At 31.5% G+C, this 17,147-nt stretch overlaps 1 protein-coding gene and 1 long non-coding RNA gene across 2 annotated transcripts; one reads left to right on the forward strand and one right to left on the reverse strand.

Moving 5' to 3' along the window:
• Window positions 1-689: 689 nt before the first annotated feature.
• Window positions 690-4,194, reverse strand: LOC139510495 (perlucin-like). The gene is made up of 5 exons (XM_071297070.1): window positions 4,054-4,194; window positions 3,670-3,764; window positions 2,695-2,788; window positions 1,397-1,610; window positions 690-776 (listed from the first exon to the last, which is right to left on the reverse strand). Exons 1-5 carry the CDS (start codon window positions 4,124-4,126, stop codon window positions 734-736), a joined length of 519 nt encoding a protein of 172 aa, XP_071153171.1. The 5' UTR covers window positions 4,127-4,194; the 3' UTR covers window positions 690-733.
• A 1,952-nt stretch (window positions 4,195-6,146) lies between these two features.
• Window positions 6,147-16,211, forward strand: LOC139511543 (uncharacterized). Its single transcript, XR_011662040.1, has 3 exons — window positions 6,147-6,303; window positions 10,526-10,607; window positions 16,093-16,211. It is a non-coding gene; the product is annotated as an uncharacterized lncRNA (long non-coding RNA).
• The last annotated feature ends 936 nt before the right edge of the window (window positions 16,212-17,147 follow it).

Genomic DNA, 17,147 nt, shown 5'->3' on the forward strand with positions numbered 1-17,147 from the left:
CTTTTAACAAAACTCCTATAGTATGTCCTTTCTGGTCATATAGCTCAAACAGATTGTTTTTATGTTAGTACATGTATATCCCTTGAGTCGGTTTCACACAAAAACTTACGAATAAGATTCATCTTAATTGTATTTTCTTATGAAGTTATTTAAAAAATGTGTTTCATACACGGAAATGTTATGTTTTGTTCACCTAGTAGACGATTACTGATAGGGACTTGTTCATTGCGAATATAAGTATATAGATTAAACTTCACGTTTTTCAAACTGTACTTGATGTGACCGACTGAGAGCTACTACCATCAAAGTACAATACTTTCAGTCGTGGCGATATAACTCCTTGCACACAAATGCAATGCGTATTCCCGTCTAAAAAAAACAGTTATAACTTCAATTGCTTCATACAAAATGTGTTTCGGTCAACGCTTGGACAACCCAATAAAATTATAAAAAGAAGCATTTAAAAAGAAAAATACCAGCAGACAAACAGACAAACAACAGATAATAGCCTAATTCATCAAACGCAAACGTTCACGAGATCTTAGTTAAAGACTTAATTACTTTATAATTTCAAAACCCAAAACGGACATTTTTAGATAGATTTGTTATATTTTAAGTTAGTCATATCAGTAAAGTATATAAAGCATCATCATATCGCGCTCTCCAAAGCACACAGAGTGCAACCAATAAGTTCTATATTTTATTAACTCATTTGCATTGTAATTAGATGTCATTATCCTATTATTGGAGGCGAACTAGCTGTACTTTCAGGATATCTAAAAAATAAATCAAAAGAAAGAGTTAGCATATCAGGTAAATGTAAATAAGCGAATTTATTACGACATATTTATTGACATTTCTGGAAATCTTGCACTTTTTAAAGTGATCAACACTGATCTGTTTTAAAAGTTAAATCCGTAATGAATTTGAAAGCATTGTGTAAAGGTCAATGAGACATCAACCTAGCGACAATACTTACACACGACATTAAGAGGTCAACATACAGGATCCATGTCGTGGAAAAAACTTGTGACGAATAAAAATCGTAATATTCAAATGTGATTCCTTAAATTGAATAGAGATTAAATGATTACTGTGGATTCATTATTATTCGTTGGTCACTCATTTTCGTGGATTTCGTGGGTACAGGTAAACCAAGAAATTAAATTTTCAACGAATGACAGGTTTTCTATAGGCTTGTATGCATACCGTTGCAAAACCACGAAATTAAATATCCACGACCATACAAGTCTTCCTTTATCCACGAAAATTGGTACTAACGAAAATAAATGAATTCACAGTATTTTTGTTAAAAGGACAAGATGTAGCTAACATTTCGTCATAGATTATGATTTATGGTATTCTATACCTCAACACAACCTGCGCATTAACTTACATTTTTTCACATATGTATCTGCCTAGATGGGTACACGATTCATCCTGCCATTTCATATTGAAAGAAGCGTGCATGTGTAAACAATCCTGGTTACCCAAGTAATTATTTGGTTGTTCTGGGTACCAGTCTGTATATGTGAAAAACTCATCTGTTGATGACCACATCCATGTTCCTTCATCCACATCGTCTCTGCCACCTAACCAATAATTATGATCTGGAATAAACAAATATTTTTAATGGAAGTGTGGACTCAGACTTTTCAAAAGGCGAATTTTCACATAGACTAATGCAGGGATGAATTATTCTTCAGAGTGCCAGCAGGTGTTTTTGCAATCCAAAATCTAAAATCATGTTGTCCTGTTGGTTGGGTGAATGTGTATACTGATTAACATTGAAGCATTTAAACATATATTTTAGAAGGAAGGATTGCTGAATTTATCATTCATAAATTTCTATCTAAAGATTGCCAATAAGAAAACCATACTTTCTTTCGACCTTTTTTATCAGCTGTTGTGAATAGTTTTAACGAATTGTCGACATGTTTGTTTGAAAAAAAACCATACATAAATAAATTCACGTTGAGGTTGCTTTTTTCGCTTTTGGGGATGCCAATCAAAAATGGTTTCATGTTATTAAACTGTTAGTATAATTTATGATACCTCAAACCAAAGGATTGTACCAGAAAAAAAATACTCAACAAAATCGCTAATGTGATAGACAAAAAAACATCGCTAAGACAGTAGTTAAGAGTATTTGTTCTTAGTTTCTTTCTTTCTCTATATTTCATAATCTCTTAACACCAATGGTTTACTGAATTCATCACTGGACTTCTCCATTCTGCCAATTACACAACACGTCCGATCAGAAGAAAAACATTTAATTCAATGCCTCTTGTAGAGAGAGTGCAAGGTTCTCTGCAAGAGACTCATTGCAACAATTTTTGAATGGGTTCGTAGTTGCAAGGCAAAACTGTCGCTATCCAACGAGAACAAATTTTCCGATACCAGTCTTAAGTCCCTCTCTTTATCCGTGTCAACCAAACAATCTTCCTTTATTTTTTTTGTTAACTTGCATTTCTTCTCCTTTTTTTTTTTGATTATACATGAACTATTTGCTACTTAACGGTAAGCACGTGAGAACAACCAATCGTTCAGTGTATACTTCATCACAGTTAATTTGATTCGATAACTCTCAAATAAATACGACCTTTAATGAGATGTATGACTTTTTTGGTAATACAAATCTTTTTATTTTACAAATTAACCAATAAGGGTCAATACCCGATTGGGAATATCTACCTTTTCCTAATGTTCTGGCCATCAGCATTAGATAGTCCGACTGTGCTTTATTATAAACTTCAGCAAGTCTCGCATCATGTCCGCGACAGCTGTTCTGCGAAAAAAATCCATTTCTTATAAAAATGTATATTGCAAATTAATGTAACGATCATTAATGAATTAGAATCGTCTAACAGGACATTAAATACAACCAGACTGCCGCTTACTCTTCGGGTAAACAATTCATTGAGGTACATCTTATAAAGAGTATTCGAAATATTTTTGAAAGAATTCCGCTGAAGCCGGTGCTAAGGACTCTATTAAACTTGAAGTAGATGCATTTCGTTTGCTTTTTGTGTGTTTTTGCTGTGTATGTACTGCTGGATAGATATTCTACAGCCTTTGTTTTTCTATTATAATGTCGATTAGGTTTAATTTATTAACAGACTCCAGGAAATTCGTTAATAGTTGTTATTTTTAAGCTGTCGTATTCAAACCAGCAGTAATGTGTTGTTGCTAAGGAGGAGCTAGCTTCCTGTGGTTGCGAGCACAGCCACACTTGACATCACTCGGTTTCCAAATTATGAACGTGTCGTTATTTACTTCCATGTTAAAAAAATAAAATTAAAAATAAATGAAACAACAATAAGGCCTAACAATTTCATGCGTTCGAGGCGCTATTCTGTTTACTTCTGAATCATCAAAAAGTCTCAAAGTCGAATATTTGAAAGCCAACAATGTAAAAGAACAGGACCAATTGAAGAGCTATATATGAATATAACCTGAAAAAAACCCACTAAAAATGAAAGTCATGTCCATCTAAGAGGGAGTAGAAAAACGTTTAAATGTCTAACTCATTTCTAATTCAATATACGGACATTTTAAGAAAAGTGTTATAAATCAAAATATTGACTGAATGTATAACATATAATTGACATTGATTGAGTAGAGATAAAAGTTAGTGTAAATGATTGCAAATAGAATAGGACTACTTACTTGCGCATTTAGCCAACTATAATTGTCAGTGCTAAAGAAATAACAGGATAGGTCATAATGGTGCCATCCATACGGACATTCAGCATTTACATTTCCTAAAATAATGTCTCGTAATTAAACAAATGCGAATCAATTTCAAATAAATATTTCGACAATAACGCACTTCATACAAAATGTACTTCGTAAACATTAAAATATCGTTAAAAGGGGCGTTAAAACACCAAAAATCAATCAATCAATTGTAACATTAAAAATGTTAAACTACTATTGCCAAATAAGTATGCTATATGTATTGACACTCTTATTTGTTTTTACCTCCTTATTGTTTTATTATCTATCAATAATGTTTATTTGTAGTGTTTGCATGTAGATATAAAATCTTACCCAATAAAATAATTGCTGTGCATAAATAAAAAGCTGTGAATAAATATGCAGACATCGCAGTCCCAATCACCATTTATTCCTCTTATCTATTATGATTATATTATAGTTCAGCACTATATTTTTGTAATCTTTAACAATGGTCAACAAGTACGATTGATATTTATAAGTGTCTATCGAATAGAAGGTTAATTTCGTCTTATCTGAAAAGACGACTTCTTGTAACTTTGAGATGAAATAACGGACAAAAGGAAAATCTAATTTTGTATTTATCAACTTAGTGAAAATCTCCAAAAATTAACTATATTTATAAATTATCATGCACACAATTTTAGAGTGGACCGCTTCAGCGCTTCCGCGCTTCATACACAATTTGCTTCTGTCAACACTTGTACACTTCAATTAAGTTACAAAAAGAAACACTCATTTTTTAAATAGACTTATGCAGACGTTTTAGTTGTAAAGTTTTACTTTCAGGATCAAAATGAGAACAACAAATATTTTTGTGTTATCTCGAACTTCTATAAAGACTTTATGTTACGTACTAAAAACAAGTGACCATCGCGTTTTACACGAAGCTTGAAATTAATACAACTACATTTGTCATGTTTGAATATCTTTTTCATTAAAAGGTTTTTAAGAAAATAGAAACATAATGTCATAAGGGCAGACTCGTTATTTACATAAATTAGCTCCACTGACTCTCGCTAGAAGGGAACAAATAACGCGAGATAACGAAGCGTTAAGGAGAAGGGTTCGTCTGTGCTTCAGTCGGTAAATAAAAGGTTATAATGTTGTTATTCGCAGAGATAAAAAAATAAACAAACGTTATCTGTTTGACAACGTCATAAAAAAGTGTGTGATGTCTATCCCAAGAATAATTTTTTTATGTCCAAAACACAGAACTTTTGAGTAAATGTCCTAAATTTCGACCTCATGTATCCTCATGTACAGCACATCAAGGTATTTTTTTTATAACATACTTGTATTTACTATGTATAACATAGCTTGCATGCAAATTGTCTTGAAAAAAAAGTCATCTTGGGATCATAGCTGTATCATATGCCCTTAATGCTTGTCTCTGAATTTTATTTTAAATTGTATAAGATGTTTTTATTCAAAATGAAATATAGTTTACAATAAAAAAATTAAATGTATTTTGTAAGCTGTTGTTTTCTTTTCTATTTATTTTTGTTTGGGGGGAGGGGGGGGGGGGGGGGGGGGTAGTTACCTGAATAATACATATCTAATATTAATACAATTTACGGCTTTAAAAAAATCATTCCACCTGAGTTCAAATGAAGTGGATGTAAGCAGTTATAGGCTGATTATTTTCTATGATTGATCAAGAATCTTGCAAACAAATTGGGTAATTTTCTTGAGTAAATAAGATCCTACATACTTCACCCTTGGATAAAACATGGCCAAAATACCCCAAACAAAAAAAAAATGTCAAAATAAATAAACCCAATTTTAATATTGCTTCTTGTAAAAATCGAGAGAAACAAGCAAAATTACAAAAATAATAAACTTTCGCACCCCCAATTAAAAAAGCAACATTTGCATATAAACACCGTAATTTTTTTATAGAGGAAGTACTTTATAATTATTTCTTAATTGTATTGTCTCAGATGTGACATAAACAGAGTAACGCTTCATACGAAATAAATTCGTTATCTTGGTACGATCAGGGGTGTACGGAATTTTATATCGGTTTAGAAAATGCCTACGCAAAATTAAACACCGGTTTAGAAAATATCTGCGTTAAATTTAGTTCACCACTGATTAATGGCAAAATGACTAATATTCTCCCCGATCACGCGACAAAAGAAAGTATCAATCAGTACACATATCACTCTAACAGATTAGTGTAAATCCGTCACAAACTTTCTGAGAACGTTTTGAATTACAAAAAATATAAGTAAATAGGATCGAAAGGATGTAAAGGTTAATGAGCTATCTTAACTGTTCATAATCAGCAATATATATTTAGTTCTGTTTTGTGTATTTTTTTTTCAAATATTAAAATTTCGACCAGTACAAGCAGCCATGCATGCAAGTGCCTATGTCATGCATGACGGCTGCTTTTGTTTAGATGGAAGTTGCACAGCGCATCCTTCCTTGACAACCGGACGTTAGCAACACCAATCCACAATTACAACCATTGACAACGTCAATAGTTATTGCTGAGCGCGAAGGAAAAAATGTGTTCCAAAGTAACCTGTGAAAAATGCAACAAGCCAACCTGGTCAGGTAAGTAATGTAATAAACTACCAATACTGATTGAAGACTTTACACTTGGGTTCTGTTCTAGAGGAATTTGAAGCAATGTTGTATGCAATCTTCGTTAGTTTTAACGACGTCTCTGAGACAGAAATCCAACGACAAAAAAAATAACAACTGATGAGGTTCGTTACTTCTGATGAATACATTTAGTATATCGGAGTAATTTTATTTTCTAGATATTATTTAGAATTTGTTATATGACTCTTATTTCCAAATACATTGGCCTGTATTGAGTATGCATTTTATTCCGATTTTCTACATTTTGCAAAAATCCATGTTTTTAAATAATATCTTTATTTGCAAAACATACAAAAACCAATTTTGGTTGTGGCAAATACATTGACAAACAAACATAATGAAACATAATGAAAACTCGACAATATTATAAGAAATATTATAAAAACAGTTACTGTTCTCCTTTCCTCAGTTCTAATGACTCTTTAATAAAAGAAACAACTGCTTTTACATCATTTGGTGTTGATGGATTAAGTATTATTACGAGTTTATCAGTAAAATTAAGTGTATTAAAATTTACATATTTTTGTATATAATATTTTAGAAAGATTTCTCTTATATTTTTATTTATTTTACAGTTGAAGAAAAAATGAAATTCATCGTCTAAGATATTACATATTTTACATTTTCTTTCATTTCGTGGTATTTTGGTATATCGTCCAGTTTCTATGAAGAGACAATGTTCGCTTATTCTAAATTTGGTTAACATTTTTCTTGTCTCTTTACTTGGGTGTGATAGGTAGTATTGCATTTGGTTATTTATATTAGATTTAAGAAATTTATATAGATATATTTTATTATTTTCATTTAAGTTATTTATTTTATCATCAATAACAGTTTGATAATAGTTGATATAACTTTTTTTTAATTGGGGTTTTAACATTTTAGTCTGTTTTAAAGTTTTAGTTTCCTCAATAAGTTTAATGTCAATATTTATATCTTGTGACACATTTTTTGCAAAAGTATACCAAGAGTATGTTCCCTTGGTATCTAAACTTTTAGTTAATTTAAAGGCTTCATTAAGAAGTGGGTTTAGATTTTCATTATTTAATCTAGATAGGTACATCATAGTTTGGGTTTTTATGAAAGTTTCTAATGGCAAAAGTCCTAGTTCATTTCTAACAGCTAGATTTGTTGAGCTTCTTTTTGTCCCCAGTACTTGTTTCATAAAATGTAGCTGGGTTTTTTCTAAAACAGTTTTATCAATAAAATGAATAGCATCTGGTGTTGAGCTATTTTTGTTAGCTCGGAGTTTAGCTCTATAAAATTGAATATAAGTGTCCATATAGCATATTTCACTATTATATGTTAAAATAGGTTTGACCAAAGTTTCAAAAAGGTTGCAAGACACTCTCACAGGAAGTTGTCCAAAGCCTGATGAGTAAGAGTTAATAGCAAATAAAACTTTTCTTGCTTTTTTTGCAAGATCTGAACTACAACTAGTTAGACTGCCATTAGATGTTATAACACATCCTAGGTATTTATATTCATATACTTTATCAAGGTATTTTCCTTTAAATTTCAAAAAGGGTTTATTTATTTTACTTGGGTTATTTTGTAGTATCATGGTTTTAGATTTTTTTGTATTAACTGTTAATTGCCATTTATCACAATACTCAGAGAGATTATTTAAACTATTTTGCAGACCGTTTTCGCTCTCTGATAATATGATTAAGTCATCTGCAAATAGAAGACTTCCTATGTCTGAATTTATAAGTTTTACAGGGGTAGAGTTTGGCTTTTCAAATATCTGACTTAAGTCATTAATAAAAATATTAAATAAAGTGGAGCTTAAAGAATCTCCTTGTCTTACACCTTTATCTATAATAAAATGTTTAGACTCTGAGTTCTTATGTTTGAAAGAACCAAGAGTATGATCGAATTGTGCTTTAATAATGTTAAAGATGTGTTTACCAACTCCTAGTTTACACAATTTATACATTAGTCCTAGCCGCCAAAGAGAGTCAAAGGCTTTTTTAAAGTCTATGAAGCAAATATATATTTTCTTTTTATTTTTATGAAGGTATTTATTTATAATAGATTTAAGAATAAATAAGCTATCAGAAGTTCTATGATTCTCTCGAAATCCAAACTGTGAGTGGTTATATTTGGATTCCATATGTTTATTTAGTCTATTATTTAACAATGCACTAAATACTTTTGACAAACAGCTCATTAGAGCAATTCCTCTATAATTATTTAAATCATATTTGTCTCCTGATTTATGAATTGGGATAATATATGATTTTTCCCATAGTTTAGGATAGCATCCAGATTTTAGTATAGCATTGAAAAGTTTTGTAAAAGATTTAAGTGTAACAGGGCTACTGAATTTAATAATTTCATTTAAGATTTTATCAGGTCCTGAAGATTTACCTGTTTTTAGTTTATTTATAACAATTTTAACCTCTGATATTGTAAAAGGTTTGTCAGTGGTGTTTAAATATAACATTTTATCTTCAATGTTTTTAAATTCTGTTTCTATGTTTTTTTTAAATTCTTTGTTGACAGAAGAGCAGTTTCCTTGGTTTTGAAAATGTTTTTCTAGCTCTTCTAAGTTTTTAAATATTTCTTCAGAATTATCTTCATGTTTTGTGGTCTTTTTCATTTCTTTAAGAATTTTCCAATATTCCTCTGAATTATTTTTAAAACAGTTTTCAAGTTTTTTAAAAATATCCGTTTTATATTTAGCTTTTTTTTGTTTTATCATCTTTTTAAAAGTTTTTAGAAGGTTAAAATATCTAGTTTTATATGTTTTATCAAATGGATTTGCTTTAATATTTCTGCCGATGGCATTTATTTGATGTTTTAAATCTGTTATTGCATTATCTGACCACGGTTGTTTATTTTTTGGTTTACTCTTCTTAAAGTTTTTTCTTTTAATTACACATGAATTTTCAGCTAAATTACATAAAATAGTTGTTAGTTTATTTGTTTCATCATCAACACCTCTTTGGTCATTACTGAAGGTTTGCATTTCAAAGTTTAAAATATTGTTCAGAACAGTTTCATCTGATAAATGGTCAAGCAATTTTAATTTTGATTTTTGTGAGTCCCACTTGAACGATTTATAGCTAGACCAATTTGAATTTTCAAAGATATCAAAATTATATTCTCTTTGCATACATTTCAAGAAAATCTCAATTTTTACATGATCTGATAGATAATTAAACTCATGTGTTTTAAAATATTCAACTGAGGAAAGGAGACTCTCACTTACAATAGCATAATCTACAACACTTGAACCATTGCTTGTCATACAAGTAAAATTTCCCATTATATCACCAATATATCTACCATTTAATATACGTAGGCTTGACGATGTAGATAAATCAAGTAAATTTACACCTTGTCCGTTGACAACTTTGTCACAGCTATATCTATTAAAACAGTTATCTATTTTATATTCATCTGGTAATAGATTAGTTTGAGCAAAATTATTTATGTCTAGGCTGTCATCTTTAATATAGTCTAATTTATCTCCAGTTCTAGAATTAAAATCTCCTAAAAGTACAACTTTCCCTTTTTTAGAAAAAATGTTTATTTCTTTTTCAAGTTGTAAAAAATCATCATCATAATGAGTAGAACTAACAGGAGGAATATATACAGCACATATATATATGTCGTCAGACAATCCAAAGAAGTTTTTATCGAGTTTTAACCATAGTCTATTATTTGATAAAGATCCATTTTTAACATAGGTTAAACAGACAAACGTATTTTATAGTTCAAAACCCAAACTGTATAGTCAGCTATAAGAGGTCCAAAATGTCAAATGTACGACAATTAAGACAAGAAAAGTAACGGCCTAGTTTGTGTACGCATCAATAAACGCAAAACAAATATGATTTACATCGGCAAACGAAAATCATTAAATTGCAGGCTGATTTGGGATAGATACAGGGTTAAACCATTTTGTGGGTACGCGAAAACTCAGCATAATCTAGGATACAATATAAGAACAAAGTTGAACTATAAAAAATCAGTTAATATGCCTTACTCATTATATTATATGTATTTTTCTGTAGAAACCGTACTATTTTTATTTTTCTGAATATCAATCAACATTCATCATGGTTACGATGTATTACTGCATGTGATACCCAAGTTTTATGACATTTTTCCCTGGTTTGTTTTTTGTTTTTGTTTTTAATCAAATGGGATATTTTTTCAGGTTGTGGAAAACATATTGAACAGGCTTTGAAGGATATTCCACCAGAAGAAAGATGTAAATGCCCAAGAGAGTCAAAATAATGGTGAGGGTTGTGTTTTATTTTCTACAACCACACGTCTTATTTCGGAATATTTCAATATGTTATTCAGTTTATTGAAAAAGCACCATGCTAATGTTACACGGAATAAAGAAAATGTAATTGTTGTGTATAAATACGTGCATGGAAAAATGAACTCGTTTATAAGATAACTACGTCTGAGTAAAATTGTGCTTGATGCTCGGCAATTGAGTACTGCGAAAATACGCGCTTAAGGGTCTACAAATGGTCTAGTGTAAAAAGAATTTCGAATTCGAATTAAGGGTCAATACTCCAGGAAAAGAATAAAATAATAATTAGAAATTGGTTTTGATATTGATAAAAACGCAATTTATTGTAAACGTCTTTGAGACAGAAATCCAACGACAAAAAAATAACAACTGAAGAGATTCGTAACCTCTGATGAATACTATAGGATCGTTTAATCCTATAGTATTCATTAAAATAGGAGATAGGGAATATATTTCTTCACACTCGTTACCTCTATCACACGTCAATTGTATATTTATGTCATTGAATGGGCCTTGCGCATGCATATATTTGTTAGTTAACACAGAAATATGTTCTCAATGAAATTTGATATCTGATAAAAAAAAAAATAAGTCGTACACCATAACTTAGAGCGTCATAGCAATATTATCGTCACACTTCTGGACAGCATGAAAGCATTTGATACTCTATGGCACAAAGGACTATTAGTTAAGTTGTATATATATGGAGTTCGGGGTTTAACTTGGCTGTTGATCTATGAAATGTACCAGAATATGCGAAGCTGTGTGCAATTTAAAGGAAAGTGTTCAAAATGGTTCAACCTCAAAAGAGGCGTAAGACAAGGTGGAGTGCTGTCTGCTGTTTTTTATTTAGTGTTCATTAATGATCTTCTTAGACAATTAGATGAAAGTCCTTATGGAAGTATGCTATTCAATCTTCGCGTAAGCAGTACCGTACAAGCGGACGACATCGCTCTTATATCTACAACATCAAAAGGTATGAAAACTTTAATAGATATTTGCCAAACATATAGCAAAAATTGGGGCTTCAGATTCTCATCAGCAAAAAGTGAAGTACTGAAATTTTGTTCTTCAAAATGTGCTACCATAAGTCAACCATTGAAACTTTACGGAGCGGACATTCCAGTAGTAACATCAACTAAGCATGTTGGAATTATATTAAATGCCGAATGTAAGAGCATGTCAAGAACTTTAAATGCATGCCGAATTTTGCGTGCAACTGCGTTATCTGTAATGAAATCCGGAATACACCCATCCTTCCTCAATCCATTAACGTGCTCCAAAATAGTATTTCAGATGTGTTATCCAAAGGCAATGTTTGCTTGTGAGCTTTGGTATGGTCTTTCAAATACTGAATTAACAATGTTAGAACGTTCTCACAAATATATATGTAAAATAATTCAAGGGCTTCCTGCACGAACACGATCCGACAAGTGCACAAGCCTACTCGGTTGGCTTCCTGTGGAGTGCTATATTGACAAGTGCAAGTTACAATTTTTTGGAAGATTATGTAGAATGGACAATAACTTATTACCAAAACGTATACTATTACTACGACGTTTAGAATTTAGAAACAAATGTGTCAAAAAGCAAGATGGTTTTGTACCAGATCTAATCAGAATAGCCGTTAAATACGATTTGATAAACTTTGTTGAAGATTTCGTGAAATCAGGCAGCTTCCCAAGTAAAGCTGTATGGAACAGATATATTTCCACTTCCATAGCGAATTCTGAAAACAACAGATGGCAACAAAGAATATCAGTTGACAGTGACTTTGAAATTTTCCGTAAAATTCACAAACACATTGTACCACACAGAGCTTGGGTCATTGCTAAAACTAATCCTAACTTCAGAGAAGGAGCTAAATATATTGTTGACCTATGTTCCGTCATCCGAACAGAAAAGTCGCCTCTCTTATGCGATAAATGTGGACAGTTTTTCTATAACGTTATTGAACATATCATGTGTGTGTGTGCGATCGTCTATCAGACTTAAGAGCGAAGCTTTGGGAGGACTTAATAAGTATTAATCCGATTGTGTTCAGTGTGTATCTAGACAATCTAACGTCATCCACATTCACAGCAACACTTTTGTCATGTTATACGGAATATGATCTGGATAATGATAACAGTATTTATTTCTCAAAAACTTGTATTACACATGTTCAACGGATGTGCAGCGTTTTTTATAACAGTTAACTTACCTTCTGAAATATTATCATTTACTTTAAAGTGACATTCAACTGATTCAGTATTATCATTTACTTTAAAGTGACATTCAATTGATTCAATCACTCTTATCAATATATGACATTTAAATAATTTAATAACTCTGATGTCTTGACCAATATGTAAATATTATTATTGTACAAAACTGTTTAATACATCCAAAATCTTCGATAAGAAGGAAATAAAGTTAATATATATATCGAAAAATAACCAACTTCAAGATCAACGACCGAAAGTCCTCTCGACCAATCATATCAACGTATTCCCTAATATGCAAATCATATAAGAATTATATCTTAGTATATTTGAGTAATTTTATTTTCTAGATATTATCCGTCCCATCTTTATAATTCTTTTAAACAATTTCCATATGAATAGATACATGAATGTGATTGGTACATTAGAATTGTTTTCCTTGGTTTACTCTTCGTTTGATCATATTCGTGAAACTAATTTGGCAACCTACGTAAAAAAAATATGTCGAATTATTTGTGATACATTTTGTATTTATTCATTCGTGAGACATGTGAATAAGAATAATTGGGTAGAGAATTTTAAGGATTAGACACATTTTTTAGAATTTATTGACATATACATTAGGCCGCTGAATCAGGAACTTGTCACCATGCCTATTTAGGTAGTTGGTTAATCGGACAACACATGAGTCAAAAAGCGAGACATAGGTATGGTCTTTTCGGCGTCGGCGGCGACGGCGGCGTCAACAACAATGTATTAGTTTGTGACTAGGTCTAGTTTATGGTATGCAGTTGTATAAGTATTGGCACATCTCATTACTATGGAGATTATTTGACCTCGCCCCCTCAGTTATGGTCTATTGACTTTGAAACTTTTGCTTAGTTTTCATGTATTAGTTTGAAAAGGTCAGTGTATGGGAAACCACTAGTGATAAAGTAATGATAACCGGTCTGCAGTTGTAGAAGCATCAGCATATATTATTTCCATGGAGATTATTTGACCCCGCCCCCTCATTCATGGTCTATTGACTTTGAAATTTTTGCTTAATTTTAATGTATTAGTTTGTGCTTAGGTCATTTTACAGGGAACCACTAGTCTAAGGTTAATGATAATTGGTATGCAGTTGTATAAGCATTGGCATACCTCATTTCCATGGAGAATATTTGGCCCCGCCCCTTCAGTCATGGACTTTGAAACGTTTGCTTAGTTTTCATGTAGGTCAGTTTATGGGGAGCCCATAGTGGTAGGTCAATGATACTTTGTAGGCAGTTGTATTAATATTGGCACATCTCATTACCATTTGAATATTTGCTAAACTAATTATATGTTAAAGTGTTGCTATTTTTTATTTCAACATTTGTATTATCGAAGTTACAAAAAAGCGAGACATATCTCTGTTTATAACAGTTTATTTTATAAAATTTATATAAATAAGGCCGTTAGTTTTCTCGTTTGAATTGTTTTACAGTGTCATATCGGTGCCTTTTATAGCTGACTGTGCGGTATGGGCTTTGCTCATTGTTGAAGGCCGTACGGTGACATATAGTTGTATTAATGTCTGTGTCATTTTGGTCTCTTGTGGACAGTTGTCTCATTGGCAATCATACCACATCTTTTTCTTTTTTTTTATATATTCGACCGCTATATGCAATCCCGAGGTCCAACTGAAAGTTAAATTCAATAGACTAATAAAAGAATTAAGATTTTTAATATTACGAATTGTGAAAGGAAAAACACGCATGGCGAACATCAGTCAACTTAAATTAACAAAAGAATACAAATACACATATTATACATGTTAGACTCAGATCGACGTCCGGCCTCTAATCGACGTCTGTTTCTCAAATCGACGTCCGTTCCTCAAATCGACGTCCAATATTTTGGTTTCTCCAATCGACGTCCAATGTGACAACCGACGTCCGATTGATTGTAGTCGTCTTTTATAATCGATGTCCAATATCAATAAATAATAAATTACTAGACTTAATTTACACTTATACATGTACGTGTTTTGTTGGGTTCTTACGACAACTAAACTTTCAAACATTATGATACTTTCCATATAGATTTTTTTTCAACCCGAAATAGGGAACATGCATATTTTAAAATGTTTATTTTGATAAAAAGTTAATACACTCGATCTACATAATAGTGTGTCATTCCTATTCCTATTAATAAATGACATGCATTTAAGGGTAAAAGCAACCCAACGACAAAGAGACCAAACGCCATCTAGAGGGCATTATTCAGTCTTCAACAATTGACAAAATAAAGAAGTACAGCGAATTGTTTTGAGAGAATTATAATTCTGACTCTGTAAGATATTTTCAACAAATGTCTAAGTTTTAAACCTGGAGTGAATCATATACGCAAGAAATTGGTAGTATGTTCTATGTTGTGCTGTTACACCACTGGTCTAGGTTAAGTGCGCACACACATGTTTAACCCCGACATATTCTTTATGGGACTGAAGTGCAATGGTTTTCGATGATTTATGTCTGTCATTTTTGTTTTTCGGAATTGTTTTTTTTTTTATTAATAAGACCGTTAATTTTATAATTTGAATTGTTTACATTATTCATGTCGTGGCCTATTATAACCTTTAACGGTATGGGTTTTTATCATTGTTAAAAGCCGTACGGATGCCTATAATCGACGCTGACATCCCCTTTATTTGAACTCTGGTGGATAGTTGTCCCATTGAAAATCATACCATATCTCCTTATTTTCACGTAGTCTCTAAAATTTAAAAACTGATTTCACTACCTGTTTACATAAATGTTTTTTTTTTCTTTGATAGATCTTATTTGTCACAATTTTGTTTAAAAATCTAACGGTTTCAGCTGCTTTTGCCGGTTCAGTTAAATTTCATATTTTGTGTCCAAACGGACGTTGATTTGAGAAGCTTAAAATTGGACGTCGATTAGAGAAACCAAAAGAATGGACGTCGATTAGACATAAAATTGGCCGTCGATTTGGAATGAATGTTATTTTATTGTGACGTCAGATTTGGACGTCGATTTGAGACCGGACGTCGATCTGAGTCTTACATACATATTAAGTAAAACAATATTTTTATAATTCTGATTCTGTATAAAGAACGCTTATGATTACTAAACATAAATTTATATTTTCAGTAAACAATATTTTTATAATTCTGATTCTGTATAAAGAACGCTTATGATTACTAAACATAAATTTATATTTTCAGTAGAAAAAAATATCAGTCGAACGCATTTTTTCTTATAATTTCAGGAAACTTTTGGCGGAATGACGTTGGTTGCTAGAGAACTGAAAGCAAGAGATCATAGTTATTTTGTATGTAAACCTATGTTTTTATTGTTATATTCAATAATAAACATAATGCGTTGTTATTAATATTGTTGTTTATCAAAACAAAAAGCAGAAAAAAAACTATTTACATTTCCACTCAGTGTCCCGTTTTAACAAGGTCAAGTTATTTTACCTACAGACAAGGGGCGGATCCAGCCGTTTTAAAAGGGAGTTCCAACTTAGGATAAAAAGGGGAGGGGTTCCAACCATTATATGTTCCCATTCAATTGCATTGATCCTTCACTGCAGACATACAGAGAACCGACAAAACGTATACAAGGTACATAGTGTATACTTAACTAAACACCAAGCGTCTCAGTGAAGGGTGAAAACATTTTAAAATAAATTTAGGCAAATACTACGACAGAGAGAATAAAAAAGGCAGAACCTTGTACATATACCCCAGGAAACTGACCCGTTTGTATATTTATAATTGTAGCAGCTGGTGTATTGGTTCATATTATTAGAATATATGTTATTTGTGAAAATGCTGTAATTTGAACTGTCGACACAAGATATACGTATAATAACCTTTTAATGACTAACATTTAAGTCTTTGATAAGTTAAACATGGTTTATTCATAAGATTTGTTTAAAAATTTGTAATATTCGGGCCTTGCATAACTCACTTCTACGGTATGCATAAGTTTCGTTATAGTAAGCCAGTGATGATCAGTGAGCTGATAACCAATCTGTTGTCCTTTTCACTTTTTCCTTGACTGATAATTAAAAAAGTTACCTCTTTTTTCTTTAAAATGAAACATATGATAGTAATAACTGTTTCAAAAATAAAACACTTCAAAATTGGTTATTAAATAAAAACTACTTGCTTGCAATTGTCCTATCAATTTCATTAACCCGGATCTGCTTACTCTACGTTTTTACACCCAGTAAGTAATGAAGTTTGATGTTAGCTTGATGAAGTTACATTGGAGAACTTTTGACAAAAAGGAAACATTTCAGAAGCATTGATGTTA

The sequence above is a fragment of the Mytilus edulis genome, chromosome 2, assembly GCF_963676685.1.
Source record: "Mytilus edulis chromosome 2, xbMytEdul2.2, whole genome shotgun sequence".
Taxonomy (NCBI): domain Eukaryota; kingdom Metazoa; phylum Mollusca; class Bivalvia; order Mytilida; family Mytilidae; genus Mytilus; species Mytilus edulis.